Consider the following 16,529-nt stretch of genomic DNA (forward strand, 5'->3'; position numbering starts at 1 on the left):
AATATGTGCGGAGGTTGTATTGCGGTACAAACATGAAAATACAACACCACTCAAATTTTCTAGGAAAGACGGTGATTGTTCAGAAAGTGAATTTTAGGCTCATCAACGAATCTAACGTTTTGTCGTTTCTCAGCATGTTGATTAAACGAGAAAAATAGTGTGGGTAGGTTTTGTTCTCTAATACCTCAGTAACAACCTCGTTGAATGGTAGAAAGCCTTCCTCTCAAACCCAGTTAGCCGGCCGAAGTGGCCGTGCGGTTAAAGGCGCTGCAGTCTGGAACCGCAAGACCGCTACGGTCGCAGGTTCGAATCCTGCCTCGGGCATGGATGTTTGTGATGTCCTTAGGTTAGTTAGGTTTAACTAGTTCTAAGTTCTAGGGGACTAATGACCTCAGCAGTTGAGTCCCATAGTACTCGGAGCCATTTGAACCATTTTGAACCAAACCCAGTTATTTTTGTTTCAGAGGTGTAAGTGAATATTATTTTTCGAATATCAAGTCCAACAGCTAGTCCTTATTTTCAGTTTCTAACTTCATCCTGAGATAAATGAGGCATTTCCCATCTTTGGCTATTGCCTTCATGGGCTGTTTTATTACGCTGAAATTAATATGTGGTGATAATACAATATTTTGTAATCAATCAGATTCTTACGCCAAAATATTATAAACTTCACATTATTATTTATTGAGATGGTATATGAAATATATATACGAGGGTCAGAACTTTAATAGTGGCAGCTATTTATTTACAGCACATACAAAATAGATACGTGTTTCAAAGTTTTACTGACCTTCAAAGTAGTCAGCAGTATTGTGTGTAACCTGTTGCCACCGTTGTGGAAGTCGGAGGATACTCTTAGCAGTGCCAGTTGAGTTGACAGTTCGAGCGGCGCCGTCTATTGCCCGACGAACTTGGAGCAGTTCTGAAGCAAATGCCGTGAAGTATTTCCTTCAGTTTGGAAATCGAGTTGAACTCACGAGGGCTTAGGTCAGGGGAGTGCAGGAGGTAGTATTGGACTTAGAAACCCCATCACTCAAACAAATCAGCAACAGCGTGCGCTGTACTTGCTTGGGAATTGTCCTGCAAAATGATGGTCAGGTCGTGCAGAAAGTGTCATCACTTCTGTCTCTAAGCTGGTCGTAGGTTGTGTTCCAAAAATGAACAGCATAGAGACAGAAGCGACGACACTTTCTGCAGGAGCTGGCCATTATTTTGCAGGGCAATGCTCAAGCACGTACAGTGCAAGCTGTTACTTATTTCTTTGACTAATGGGGCTGCTAAGTGCTGTACCACCTACTGCACTCCCCTGACTTAAGCCTTCGTGGGTTCAACTCGATTTCTAAACTGAAGGAAACACTTCACAGCATTCGCTTCAGAAGTGCTACAAATTCGTCCACCTCGATGGCTGAGTGGTCAGCGTGACGGATTGCCGTCCTACGGGCCCCACTTCGATTCCCGGGTGGGTCGGAGATTTTCTCCGGTCAGGGACTGGGTGTTGTGTTGTCTTCATCATCATTTCATCCCCATCCGGCGCGCAGACCTGCAGTAAGGCGGCCGGACTTGCCCCGCATGGGGGCTCCCGGCCAATGACGCCAAACGCTTTTTGCTACAAATTTGTCGGACAATAGACCACGCCGCTCGAACTTTTCAACACAACTGGCACTGCTGAGAGTATCCTACGACTTCCACATTCCTGGCAACGGGCTATACACAATGCTAGTGACTACTATGAAGGTCAGTAAAACTATGAAACACTTATCTATTTTGTACGAGCTGTAAAGAAATAGTTGTATGTATTAGAGTTCCAACCCTCGTAATTAAAATTGCTAAAATGCCTTTTCCAGTACTGACTTCGTTGTAAAACAAATAGTGGGTGATACGGCATTTTCTATCACATGAAAATCCAGATCACTAAAAGTCAAAAAAATATCCCACTTAAGTCAAAAAGCGTTCTTTTGACCTGTGTTAGTTGTAGCTGAATTGGTATTAATATCTAGATGCCTAAAAGAATATCGTGGCTTGGAAATCGATATCAGTTAAATCGGAAAGCAATAAGTGCAGCTTGGATACAGAAATGCAAACGAAAAGAATAGTATCTATTTTTCACAGTGAAAGAGCTAGTTTCAGTTTTAGACTACAATACGTGTGCTGAAGTGCGAGGCTGCGGTGGCGTATGCTTGGCTTCTGTGCGCAGGCTTCAGCACGGCGGACGTGACGTGGCTGCCTGTAAACCCCAACTACCCGACACTGAACGCCGCACTCCAGGACTCGGTGGACGGCCGCAGCCACATCAAGACGTACCGCCTGCTGGCCCAGCTGCGGCTGGACGAGTCCCTCCATAACAGCAACGCCACCGTCACCAGCACGGGAAGCGTCTTCCTCTTCAGCAGGGGGCAGTAGGTTCCACTTGCACAATCCTACCCACCTGTAGAGTTACATTTTTATATCTAATCCGCATTACAGTACCCGGCGGCTATAATCAGTGTACAGCTACCCACAGAGGTCAGAGGTGGGCTGTAATTGTTGTACAGAAGCGAAACTAGGTACATATTCCAATGCGTTACTTCCGGTACCGACTTACTCTGGAAAAACATAATTCCAATTTTGGCAACACGGTGCAAATCTGTCGCTGTGAATGGAGGAAATTTGTATAGAAATGTTTTCACCTGCAATGTATTGGGAAGGGGTGTGGGCAGAAAAGCCAAAATAAGCGAGAATGACAATGTTGATTTTATTGTTAACGCCGCTTATACAGCTTGTTCAATATGATCACAGGCGACGTCGAAGAGGCGCTGTTCATTGTCATATTTGCACTTGGTGGCCGAAAGTGAAAGTAATTTTTTTCCAGAGTAGATCCGTTCCACATCAACGCTTTAGTACGAGTATATCTACCAAGTTTCGCTGCCGTACGATAATTACAGTCTACATTGGACCTCTGTGTCTTTTTTCCAGAACAAATCAGTTAAACATTAACGCATTTGCATATCTACCAAGTTTCGCTGCCATAGGATAATTACAGTCCACAGTTGACGTCTGTGAGTAGCTGCAGTTTAATTACGACCACCTGGTAGGTTAACAAGGCTATTTAAGTGTGGAATACACATTACCACGATGACTTTCTGTTAAAAATTACTCTTTATTTTTTGCTCTTTATTATAGCCCACTACCCAGTATTCTACAATAGACCAAATTTTCTATCTACAATAGCTATTACTATCACTGTTAATGAGCTAATACTACCACCATCATCATCCATATTATTGCTACTGCTACTACTACTACTACTACTACTACTGCTGTTGCCGCTGTTGCGTTAACGTATGTCTCCCTTCACCATTATTACAGAACTTTCAAAAAGACTCATCTGATTTCACAAGATTGTGTGTTCCATGTGAATGAAGACAAGAACGGGGTTTTGAAAGCGTAAATGAACAGATCCAAGAGTATGGAAATAAATGAAAAAACGTGTTAGAAGCATGAATGAAAATAGGATATGTAAAATTATAATCAACTGTAGACCAACAGGGAATAGATCAGTAGATAGACCAAGAAATGGGTGGAGAGATCAAATAACTATCACAGCCCATGAAAGCACTGCACAAGAGAACATAACAGGCAAGTGTGTGACACTTGAAGAAAGAACAAAAACGAAAAAAACGAAAAACTTTTTTATTTTAAAAAGATGCATCCGAAAGTACAAGGGAGTATTTTTTACATGCATACGCATAAAATCTTGGGGTTATTTTTACAATCACTTTTCGAACAAAGTTTTTGTTTAACTTTCGCAAATGTTAAGTGTGCTCTCTGTGGCTCAAAGTTTTGCCAACACGTCTGGAGATACTGCATTCATTTCTGTTGCTATTCTGCTTCGAAGTTCGTTCCGAAGTGTTTTGAAGGGAAGGCACATAGGCAGAGTCTTTCATAAGCCACAAGAATCTCACACACCGTGAGATAAGGCGACCATGGAGGCCAACAGTGAAACGCGAGATCCATACACTACATACGACCGCTTCATCGTTGAGGCAGATCACTGTCAAGAAACTCTGCTATTCTGATTTGATCCGTTATAAATGGTTTTGAAAGCCTGCGACTGTGAAATCAATTGGTTTGTTCATAAATAATTTTTCTGTTCCAATCGCGATTTCCTTTATTCACGGTACTTTTCACACGACACGTTTCGGGAAATGATTCTCAAGTGCGTTTGTTGTGTGTATTATGCCATTTATATGTGATGTTGTCGATGTGTGAGCCTGCTTCATTTCGTTGACTTTAAGTTTTCATATAGTCCATTTGTGCTGAGTCTCATACACACTAACAATCACACACAACTTGTTGTACACTTTAAACATCGAAAAAAAATCGAGAAGAGAAGAATTATTTATAAACAAACCTAAACGCTGTTACATTCAGATATCTGTTCAGTGGTGCTCCATTCTGTTAAAAATGGTAATTTCGGTGCGTTCTCGCAATTGTTGAGAAAACCAAATCTTCAACATTTGCAGGTACATGATTTCCCTTCCGAAAAAGAGGTCTAAAATAGGTGGTTCACGTTCCAGTTTGAATGGATATTACAAGAACATCACCCATCAGTCGGATTCTTGTAATTTTTTTATATTTATGGCACGTGAAGTTCAGAACTCAAATAGGAATGACCCAAAACTGTTAGATGCAAATCTCAAAAACAAAAAAATATTCGAGAAAATTGACTTTGAAGATTTCAGAGGAAATATAAGCCACTGAAGATAAGTTCATTTTCGTGACGTGTCGCATGGGTCACTCGGTAGTCTCTTGGTATAACAACTGGGTAATCAGATTCGAATCTCTGTCATCTTTTTTTCATTTGGTTTCTTTCGTTCAGTTCGAATACCTACACAATTTCAATATAAAATTCCTCAAATGTATGGTAACTAGCGCAATCTGATCGTCACTTATTAATAAAAATGAACTTCTTATTTCTATTACATATAGCTCTAATCGGAAATGTAAATACTTAATTGTCGTTATTTTATAAAAGATGGTCGATAAAGATTGTGTCACCAGTTTGTCATCTTGTGGTTAGCGTTGTTGATTGTTGATTGTGGGATCCCGATTTCGAATCCGGGCCGGATCAGGGATTTTCTTCTCTCGGAATTAGGTGTGTAGTTTATAGTCACCATCATTGACGAGGAAATCGCCGAAGTGGCGTCAAATAAAGGCTTGCACTAGGCGACTGAACAGCTCCAGAACGGGTCTATTGGCTATAAATGCCGTAAGCACGTTTTATTTCAATAAACTCTCAGTCCTTGGAAGCCTCGAAAGCGCCAACGGTACCGACCGACCGCCGTGCTATCCTCAGGCGATAAACGTCAGTGGACGTGAATATGGAGGGCCATGTGCTCAGCACGTCACTCTTCCGGCCGTTGTCAGTTTTCGTGACCGGAGCAGCTACTTCTGAGTCAAGTAACTCCTCAATTATCCTCACGCGGGCTGAGTACGCCCCACTTGCTATCAACGCTCGGAAGACGCGAGTGGTGACCTATCAGTGTGTTAGCCAAGCCCGACATCCGTTAACTTCGGTGATCGACGGGAACTGGTCTTACCACTGGGACAAGGCCGTTGTTTCATTTAAATAAAGTTTGTTCAAATTTAAAAATACGAATTTATTGACAGTCTCACAAAATGCCGATAATTAAGAATTTATATTTCCAATAAAATCTGGAATTTTGCGTGTGATATGTAATTAGAAAGAAGAAGATGTGCATTATTCATAAAAATGTTGCATACATATGCGTTAATTAGCATATATTTTATGAATTTTATATGTAAATGATATGGATACTGTAACCTCCCTACAAAAATTTTAAAACAATATTTAATAGAAATGGGGCCAAGAAGCAATATCGTCCCCACAGAAATATTTAAATAAAAAATATAATAATAAATGGGAGCCAAGCGTAACCTCCCTAGCAATTAAATTTAATGACAATAAAAATGAGAATCGCAATCTGACCCAAGTATAAGTTCCTCACAAAAAAAATGAAAGTTAATTCAGTGATAAGAAAATCTCAGTGATAATGAAAATTCAATTAAACCGAAATATCGGTCTTTGGCCCTTGTGTAAAAATCAGAATTAATTTCTTACCTCATTGAAACTGCTTGTCAAATTTCTGCTCTTATTGTTGCGCACGGCTTGGAGGAACTGCATTGCAAATAATATTTTTTTTTTTTTAATTTAACTGAAACTTTTCTTTAAGGGAAGTGGAACGAAATCGTTAGTTCAATTAAATAAATTTTTTTTGTAAAAATTGCTTTGAAATCAAAATTATTATTGGGGCACTTGTTGGAAATTAATTACAATAAATAAACTTTACACTATCTGATGATTACCTACATTAACAATATATCTCATTCAGCATCTTGACCAGAATGCCATGTCGACGCTCGCCGACTGCGTCCCTCTCGCGACCGTAACAGGACTAGACCACTACTGCCGACAGACTACATCACACAACCGCACTGGGCTGCTACTACTGACCGAGTGCACTGGCCTACTGCTACTCGCGTACTGCACGACGACTACTAGCGTACTGCTCGCAACACTCGCGCGGTCAAGCGCAGACTAACCACGATAATAGGCTCTCTGGTCAAAGATTTTAACGTGCCTCACCATCGCTGCTACGTTACATACGTGTTTCATAACCCTCCACTGGGGGGGCAAAAATTTGGCAGCGATGGTGAGTCATTTGGACTTGCCATCGCAAGAAATTTTTACAATTTACAGAATATTCAAATGTAGTACATAAGTTAAATGTGGTGCACATGCACCGAGTACAAAATATATCAGACAAAGACAAAATGTGAGTACAAAACATAGTAGCAAATCAGAAAAATGTATATAAAAATTATTTGACAGATAAAGTGCACAGGCACTGAAAAAATTCTTTAGCATAAACAGAATGGCAAAAAATCATGTTGACAAGTGACATGAGTGCACATGCACTGTAGTTCAGAACATATCATTAAAATAAAAATGTATATACAATATAAAAGACAAGAGTGCACATATACTGTACTTCAGAACAAATCGAAAAAATGTCTTTAGCATTTTCACAACAAATAAACATAATGGCAAAAAAAAATCATATCGACAAGTGACATAAGTGTACTCGCACTGGAGTTCAGCAAATCTAAAATGTATAACCCATGAACATAAATGATGTTAGCAAAAATGATTTTCACTATGTGACAAGAATTAGGATAGGAAAGGGAAGGATTGCATCATGGTTGTAGCACTTTAGATTGCACACAGCTGTTCTGAAAGTCCATATCTTTCCACAGAAGTACAACACCAAGTGACACTACTTGAAGTTCTTTTCCCATCAGAATTTATCAGCGTAGCCAAGACACTGAACTGTCGTAGTAATATTCCCTGTTTTCATTTTGGCAGTACATTAGGTACACCAAACAGTGGGACCATAATAACGTCTTCATCGCTCACGGTGGTGGACAGCATGTCGTGTCAACACCACGCTCTTACAAGGCACACCAACGTAGAATTAGTGCAAAACCAAAGATAGTGCTCCATGATCACTAGGATAGACAGGACAAATGGATATTGCAGTAATTCAGGGTAGTTAGCTCATAAGGTGAAGGACATTATGTCACATACCATTCTTCATTAGTAGTTTGCGGCATTCATAGCCCAGTTATTGAACATTTCTGTACCATGTATGTAGTATTACAGAAAAATGTTCATTAATTGTTTTACATAGAATCAGTAACCTTCTTTTCCTAGTTACAAAGCATTATGAAATAATCGCATTCGTTTCCAGTTACAAAGTACGGCATAGTTAATTAATCATTTGTCATTCCAATATAGTAAGAATCATTAGCCTTCTCCTAATTACAAAGCATTATTAAACAGTTGCATTCTTTTCCAGTTACAAAGCATAATTAAGAATTATTAGCCTTCTTCTAATTACAAAGCATTATTAAACAATCACATTCTTTCCCAATTATAAAGCATAGCATACTTAATTAATCATTTGTCATTCCAATATAGTAAGAATCATTAGCTTTTTCCTAATTACAAAGCATTATTAAACAATCGCATTCTTTTCCAGTTACAAAGCGTAATTAATCATTTGTCATTTGAATATAGTAAGAATTATTAGCCTTCTCCTAATTACAAAGCATTATGAAACAATCACATTCTTTTCCAGTTACAAAGTATAGCATAGTTAATTAATTATGTGTCATTCCAATATAGTAATAATCATTACCCTTCTCCTAGTTACAAAGCATTATGAAACAATCGCATTCTTTTCCAGTTACAAAGTATAGCATAATTAATTAATCATTTTCCAAGTGACATATTATTCATTGCTGTTCAGCATTACTCAGAACTTTCTCGAACTGATATCACTATTTGGGACTGTTAATACATTTTTTGTTAGCAATGCATTGCGTTGGGATCGATAATTAATTGCTGAGGCATAACACTATTTGCTTTTGATCTATTGCTGCAAATGAGGATAGGTAACGTCATTCGTCATGAGTCAGCTGTAGCAAGGTTATGTAACAAAGCAGTATATGTGATCACATTTATAAATGATAAACACAAATGGGTAAAAAATAAAAATGCAAGTACTAGAACAGGTATAATAAGTAACAGGTTTAGTAAGTATCATGAAAAGCTTCTCCTGAAAAAAAAATACAAAATGGATTATTGAGCTGAAAAAAGAAACGCACACTATGCTGAAAAGTAGTGAACTTCGAATTAACAGGTAGTGAAATGTGTATAAAAATGTGTTCCATAGCTGTCCTTTTCAAAACCTTCAGTCATTATACTGTGCAATATAACACTTGCTGTCAAAACGAACTGCAACAAATACTTAAATAACTACATAGCCTAAATATAACTTCAACATTATCCTCATCTGCAAAGAAAACTTCATTATCCATATCATCAAAACTCCAATATCATCATCACCTGTAAAGAAAAACTTCATTATTCATAGTAGCATACTCTTCTTCATTATTCATCAGCATTTATTATCATCTGCAAAAGAATCACTTCATTACTCATTATACAACTATTCCTTATCTCTAGCATATTTCATCACTAAAACTAAGATGTGTAGTTCTGTCTGACAGCCTGCATCAATCACCTTGTATTCTGAAAGAAAAAATTAGTTAAGACTGCTATTCTACGATGAGTATAGTATATTCTTGTTAATGTTTGTTAATCCTGATCCATTTACTCTTCCTCATAAAGTTATTGCATCTTCTTTCGTTTATTCCGTAGGTGAAATTCCCATTTCTGTTGAATTTATTTCTTACACACATCATTTCTTTCTGAAATTGATGAACAAAGATTAATGTCTTGCATTTAAATCATATACCCACTAGATAATGACTAGTTTATGGTGACATAATTAACCATACAGCATAACATGACAGAAAACGTAATATGTCAAAGACATTGACAGTGTTCAGATGCAAAAATGTACATAGAATATCACAATGCAGCAGCAAAAAATGTAAAACAGTCACGATGTTGAGATATCATAGGGCAAAAAAAAAAATGTCAAAGTCAACTGGTGTGTGTTATATCTTAACTATTTCACAATGCATAAACAAAACTGGAGTACAATCATATACACACAAAAAAATGGAAAATGTGCACAGTCTGATGTGTAACGACAAGAAAAGCGACCTGCTAACCTTACCTTGCCGGGCACTTGCCAATAAAAAATACGATAATCATCAGTAATTAGTCATGTGAATATAATTGCACAAGTAAATGGCATCATAGTGTGTTGAATCATACAGTGTCTTCATTCAATAAAGGGTTTAATATTTGACCAATGGTGGTTGCCTTTCGATTTTCTGGTTCTCAAAGTTTCGACGTGTACAACATTGGGGTGAGGGATGCTGCGAATCCGATATGGACCTGCGTATAGAAGTTCAAATTTACTGCACTTACCTTTTAATTTGCTGGATAAATAGTGTGTACGTACTAATATTTTCTGTCCAACGTGAAAGTCGCGGCGTGTACAAACCTGTTTTTGCTGTCTTCTCCGGCGCTCTGCGGCACGTTTGATGTTGTTCAGCGCAATGTCAATTATTTCGTGGTGTCTTAGTCGACGACATTTAGGGAAGTTTACTAATTCTTTAATTTTGTTTGGTGGTTCAACGTTTTTCAATATAACAGACGGAGATAGCATAGTGGATTCATTTGGAATGGAATTAATTACATCTTGGAATGAGAGTATGTGTGTATCCCAATCAATATGTCTTTTGTGGCAGTATATTCGGCACAGCTTACCAATTTCTTTCATTAATCTTTCACAGGGGTTCGAAGAAGCATGGTACTTGGATATATAAATCGGAGAAATGTTTCTAGCTCGTAACATGCGTATCCATACACCAGAACGAAATTGAGATCCATTGTCAGAAATTACTCTCATCACATGCCCTACATGAAATAGAAAATGTTTTACAAATGCTTTCGAAACAGTTTTAGCAGTAGCTTTGCGTAACGGAGTGAAAGTAACAAATCTGGAAGTGAGTTCAACAGCGACAAAGATGTAGCAAAAACCTCTGTTAGTTCTCGGAATCGGACCAAAAATATCTACTGCGGCCATGTGTCTTAATTTAACAGGTATAATGGGATATAATGGAGGAATATGTGAAGTGGTGTCTGATTTAGCTTTCTGGCAAATTTTGCAAGACGCTAAAACTCGTCGTATACGTTTCTCCATGTTGGTAAAATAACAGTTCTGTCTCAGTATAAGAAAACATTTTCGTGCTCCGTAATGTGCGTAACTTAAATGAGTGTACCAGATTAATTTGTTAACCAGTTCGTCAGGAATGCATATAACCAATTGTTGCTGTCAGGATGAGAGCGGCGAAACAGAATGTCATTGCGTACAGTGTAACGGTTTCTAATCGTAACATTATTCCTATCTTCCCAAAGGTGTTTAATTTCTTTCCACACATTGTCTTTATTTTGCTCTTGTGCTATGTCCTGTAATGACGATGAAATAAAGTTTTCAAATGCAACTTGCTGAATGTACATGACACTGAAATTTGTTTTGCAGAAGTTGGTTGCTACGTCTTGCTGATTGTTGCTCAGAGAACGGGATAGTGCGTCTGCTATAACATTTTGTGTGCCGGGAATGTGAACTATTGAAAAATTAAATTCCTGTAAATAAAGTTTCCATCTGCTTAATCTATCGTGAGTGAATTTGGCCGAAAGTAAAAATTGTATCGCTCTGTGGTCTGTGTAAACGGTAGTATGTCTGCCATAAAGAAAGTGCCGAAATCTCGTAAAATCCCATACAACACATAATGTTTCCAATTCTGTAACGGAGTAATTTCGTTCAGCAGGTGACAAAATGCGGCTTGCAAATGCGATGTTTTTGATTACTGTAGACCCATCTTCTTCAATTTCCTGGAAAATGTGTACGCCTAAAGCGGTGTTGGAACTGTCGGTGGCAATGGAAAAATTTCTAGTAAGATCTGGGTGCGATAACAGTGGAGCATTCAACAAAGCATGTTTCAGGTTCACAAATTCAGAATGTCCTTGCTTATCCCAAGACCAAATACTGTTTTTACCTGTTAATTGGCATAATCTGGGTGTGTCTAAAGCAGAGTGATGAATAAATTTACGAAAAAAATTAATTAAACCCAAAAAACTGCGTAATTGCTTCTTCGTCGTAGGAACAGTAATGTCACGTAGAGCTTGAAGTTTTTCTGGATCAGGTGCAATGCCTTCTGCTGAAATTACGTGTCCAAGAAATTTTATAGAAGTTTTGCCAAAGTGCGATTTACTAAGATTAACTGTAAGTCCTTGTGCACGAAAAGTTTGTAACAGTTGTTCAAGAATCAGATTGTGTTCAGACCAGTTAGCTTCTGCAATAAGAATGTCGTCTACGTACGTCGTGATAATATTTTTCATGCAAACGTGTGTCGGATGGCGTCAAAATTAATAACATTTTTCGTGAACAAGAATCTGCGAGTCAAAATTATTGCTTATGTTACTGGAATATGCAACCTGTACTGTATGTGGTCAAATTCTATCGTACGTGCCGTTATTTATTTTACGGGAGGATGCTGTGGCATATCCACTATATGAACTGTTCTGTTATTTCTTACTGACGTGTTACGCTATAGATGACACCTATTGTCTGTTCCATTCATGATTATTTGTTGTTGCTGATGTTGTTGCTGCTCAAAAGATCGACTGTTATTAAATGTACGCTGAAAATTGTGCTCATTATTTTTACGTTGGTCATGATAGTCACTTCTATACGGTGCATTGCGATAAGAATTCAAATACTGTGTTTTCTATACGTAGTTGTTTCCTTGCTGCCGTGCATTACTATTTGTTGGAGCTGGGACTATACGTGCACGCGGCGGAACATTAAAGTTTGGTTGACCTTGCAGACCGCATTGTTGGTTACGTATGCTAAGCGGCTGACTTTCATGCTATTGTGGTGGAAAACGTCTATTGTTACCAAAAAATGCGTTTGCTGTTAATTTTACACATACTGATGATTACGATTTTATCTGTTATTAAAGTTACGGCGGTAGTTGTCATTACGGGAGTGCCTACTGAAAATTGTCACATTCGGTAAATGATTTGTCATATCGGGTTTTCATTACAATGTTTCTTAATTCTACATAGAGCAATAGTTAAAGAGCTGTTTGGATAGATATAAAGGATAGTAGAAGAGAAGGCAGCAGTGCAGAAAACTAAAGATGAAACAGCACTACTACAGCTCGGGGCCCTATGCTCGCTACGGCACATATTCATTAAAGCGTAATGAATCCCCTGAGGTCAATTACGCACTGCAAATAAATTTTGGCTTTTGCGTTACAGGCAATTGCGGTATAAATTCAAAAGCAAATAGTTGTATCCAAGTTAATTCTAGTTTCTTCATTATAGGCAATGCTGTTGTAAATACAAAAATAAATTGTCGCATCTGGTTCAAAGCTAGCTTCTGCATTACAGGCAATAGCGGTGAAAGCACAAAAACAAATTGTCGTATACAGCTCAAAGCGTGTACCTGTGTTCTGTCATTATTAAATTCTTTACATTTTCTTACAAATACAAATTGCTTGTAATCAACGTTCTCGTCACTGAATTTGAGAACACGTTCAGGTTTGTGTGAAAGTCTGTTTGTCTGTGTCATTTCCGATTTCAAGTTGCATAGCTTTTCAGATTTTAAGTCGCGTGGCTTTTCGGATTTTACGTCTCGTAGTCTCTGTAAATTGCTCACATTATACGCGCTGCGTGACTCTGACAAATGTTCGCAAAGTAGCGGATTCTGTGACGTATTGGTGACTGAAATAGTTTTCAACTCTGTTACTTCTTGTTGTAAACTCGATAACTTTCTACGTAACGTGTTATTAGACGAATCGATCTCATTAATTGTCTGCTGTAAATTTTGAAATTCAGGTGTTTGGTTAAATGAAATCGGTGCAGTATCGTCTGATTTATTATCATTATTACTTTCAATAGCATCAATACGACTGGCTGATTCATCATATTTTTCAGTCAGTATTTTTGCCTGATCATCGGTTTTAGAATCGGACGCATTGATCTGTTTTTGCAACTTACGTGTAGTTTCGCTCAGTTTTTTAACATCAGCTTTGATGACATCGCAATCCCGTGTTAGTTCTAATCGTTCGAATCTGTCTGTCACTGTTTGAATATCTACTGTGTGTGTATCTGTTTTTGATTTAAGATTGGAAATTTCGTCACGTAATTCTGTGTTCGACTGTTTGATGGAATTAATTTCGTCGGACACTGTGGCAGTATTGTTGTCTACGTATGTCTTCGCTTTCGCGAACATTTTACGTTTGTCTTCTTGTCTCTGAGCCGTGATTGTTTCCATGACTTGACGTTTGACTTTATTTTGATCCTGAATAAATTTACGGAAACGCGTATCACTGTTTTGTATGTGAACACTAAGACGTTCGTTAATTTGAGAGTTCTGTTGCTCGAATTTCGCGTCAATCTTTTCATCCATTGTGCGCGAAAGTTCTGCTGTCATTGTTTTAAACTCGTCGCGTAATTGTGTAGCCTTTTCAGAGCATTGTTTAGCGACTGTACTAATTTCCGCTCTAAGTGTTTCTGTTGCGGCTGTTTGCATTTCCCTTAATTCTTGAGCAACAGATCTAATTTCTTCGCTACTTTTTTTTGAACAAGCCTCAATTTCCACGCGCAACTGTTCCTTAGTGTCATGGCACTGCGCGGCAACAGCTCTAATTTGTTCGCCAAACTGTCTGGAATTGTCGTCTAATTTTTCATTTAAGTATTGTTTGAGTTTTTTGTTATCTTGTTTGACCTGTTCACTAAGTTTGTCTTGTTTTTTGTCATTATTGTCAAGTTTTTCATTTAAGTGTTTGTTATCTTCCCTAAGTTGTCTAAAATTTTCATCAATTTTATAAAATTTTTTGTCCTGTTCACTAAATTGTTGTTTGAAATCTTCACTTTGTTTTTCATTCTGTTGTATCAATATTGCCATAAATTGCTCCAAGGTGACATTACCTACTCTATTCTCAGTACTGTTTGATGGTGTATCTACAATTGTCGCGTTTTGTGTGACCATTTGGTCATTCTGTAATTTACAAAAACGTTTATCAGTCGGATGTACATTGTCAGACACTGTTCCGGAATTAAATAAATCCGTCATACTTTGAGTATCCTGATCACTTTCATTAAAAGAATTTGTCTGAACGTTATTTGAATTTTCCAAATCGGGTGAGTTAAGCTCGGCAGCGCTCATTACAATAGAGCGTCCCGCGTCATCAATTGTCGTCAAATTAACATGTTCATCACTAAGATAAAAGTCATCATTAGTGGTTGGAATGCACTGATTGTTAGTGAACGCAGGATTGTCATCATTACACTGCGTGTCACATGTCCTAACGGTCAAGTTGTTTAAGTCGGTAATTTCGTTCACAATACTTCGCGATACACTATTCACAGTCTTTCGCGGCATTTTTACAGTAGTCACAATTGTTCAAAAACAGAAATAAGCACAATTCAAAAGCGACACACAAGTACAACAGAGCAACGAATTGCCGTTGACCTGTAGAAAGAAAGTCACAAGTTAATAAAAGCGTTGCGCCAAATCCTAATTATATCTAAGCAAATAAGAGCAGATATCTGACTGTTTTTCAAAAGATTCTCAACGAAATACGATCCTGGACTAGGTGTCGCCAAGGGTAACCTCCCCACAAAAACTTTTAAAATGACAATATTATTTAAGAATGCTAATGGACATTGCGCTAAGTGTAACCTCTCCACTGAAATTTTAAAGACAGAAACAATAAATGAATGGGAGCCAAGCGTAACCTCCCTAGCAATTAAATTTAATGACAATAAAAGTGAGAATCGCAATCTGACTGAAAGTATAAGCTGTCACGAAAATAATGAAAAACAATTCAGTGCTAATGAAACTTCAGTGACAATGAAAATTCAATTAAACCGAAATATCGGTCTTTGGCCCTTGTGTAAAAATCAGAATTAATTTCTTACCTCATTGAAACTGCTTGTCAAATTTCTGCTCTTATTGTTGCGCACGGCTTGGAGGAACTGCATTGCAAATAATATTTATTTTTTTTTAATTTAACTGAAACTTTTCTTTAAGGGAAGTGGAACGAAATCGTTAGTTCAATTAAATAAATTTTTTTTGTAAAAATTGCTTTGAAATCAAAATTATTATTGGGGCACTTGTTGGAAATTAATTACAATAAATAAACTTTACACTATCTGATGATTACCTACATTAACAATATATCTCATTCAGCATCTTGACCAGAATGCCATGTCGACGCTCGCCGACTGCGTCCCTCTCGCGACCGTAACAGGACTAGACCACTACTGCCGACAGACTACATCACACAACCGCACTGGGCTGCTACTACTGACCGAGTGCACTGGCCTACTGCTACTCGCGTACTGCTCGCAACACTCGCGCGGTCAAGCGCAGACTAACCACGATAATAGGCTCTCTGGTCAAAGGTTTTAACGTGCCTCACCATCGCTGCTACGTTACATACGTGTTTCAATACTTGAAATTAAACGGAAAAATACCACGAATAGAAAAGACAATAGTAAAATATGAGCCAGCGATCCATTGATAACCCGTCATTCTTGAACACTATTGACTCAATCACATGGCCCGTCCTGGAAATCGCCATAATTTTTGGAAATAAGGTTACTTGGAAAACTTCAATGTCGATTCTCTCGAGAATTTTTGAGAGCTGCATCGAACAGCTTTGGGCCATTGATGTTTGAGTCTGAACATCATGTACCATAAAAAAGCAAAAAAAAAAAAAAAAAAAATCCGGTTGCCGGGCGGTTTCCTTGTTAACCTCATCACTGAACGCTAAATGTGAAATGAAATTATTATCTTTCATTTCCATGCCCAGAACGAATTCACAACACTCAGCAGGTTATTGTTTTCCAACGTTGTTGAGTGCTTGTAACAACTTAGTCGTGTATGGTTTGGAAAGTAAACATCAACGTG

General features: G+C 38.0%; 1 protein-coding gene across 1 annotated transcript in view; it reads left to right on the forward strand.

Annotated features, from left to right (window-relative positions):
* LOC126465925 (uncharacterized) overlaps window positions 1-16,529 on the forward strand; it is a 405,052-nt gene that overhangs the window by 265,250 nt on the left and 123,273 nt on the right. Inside the window, exon 18 of the mRNA XM_050096347.1 lies at window positions 2,195-2,396. Within this exon, the coding sequence (XP_049952304.1) occupies window positions 2,195-2,396 (202 nt within the window). The remainder of the gene's footprint in view (window positions 1-2,194; window positions 2,397-16,529) is intronic.

This window comes from Schistocerca serialis, chromosome 1 (genome assembly GCF_023864345.2).
Source record: "Schistocerca serialis cubense isolate TAMUIC-IGC-003099 chromosome 1, iqSchSeri2.2, whole genome shotgun sequence".
Lineage (NCBI taxonomy): Eukaryota > Metazoa > Arthropoda > Insecta > Orthoptera > Acrididae > Schistocerca > Schistocerca serialis.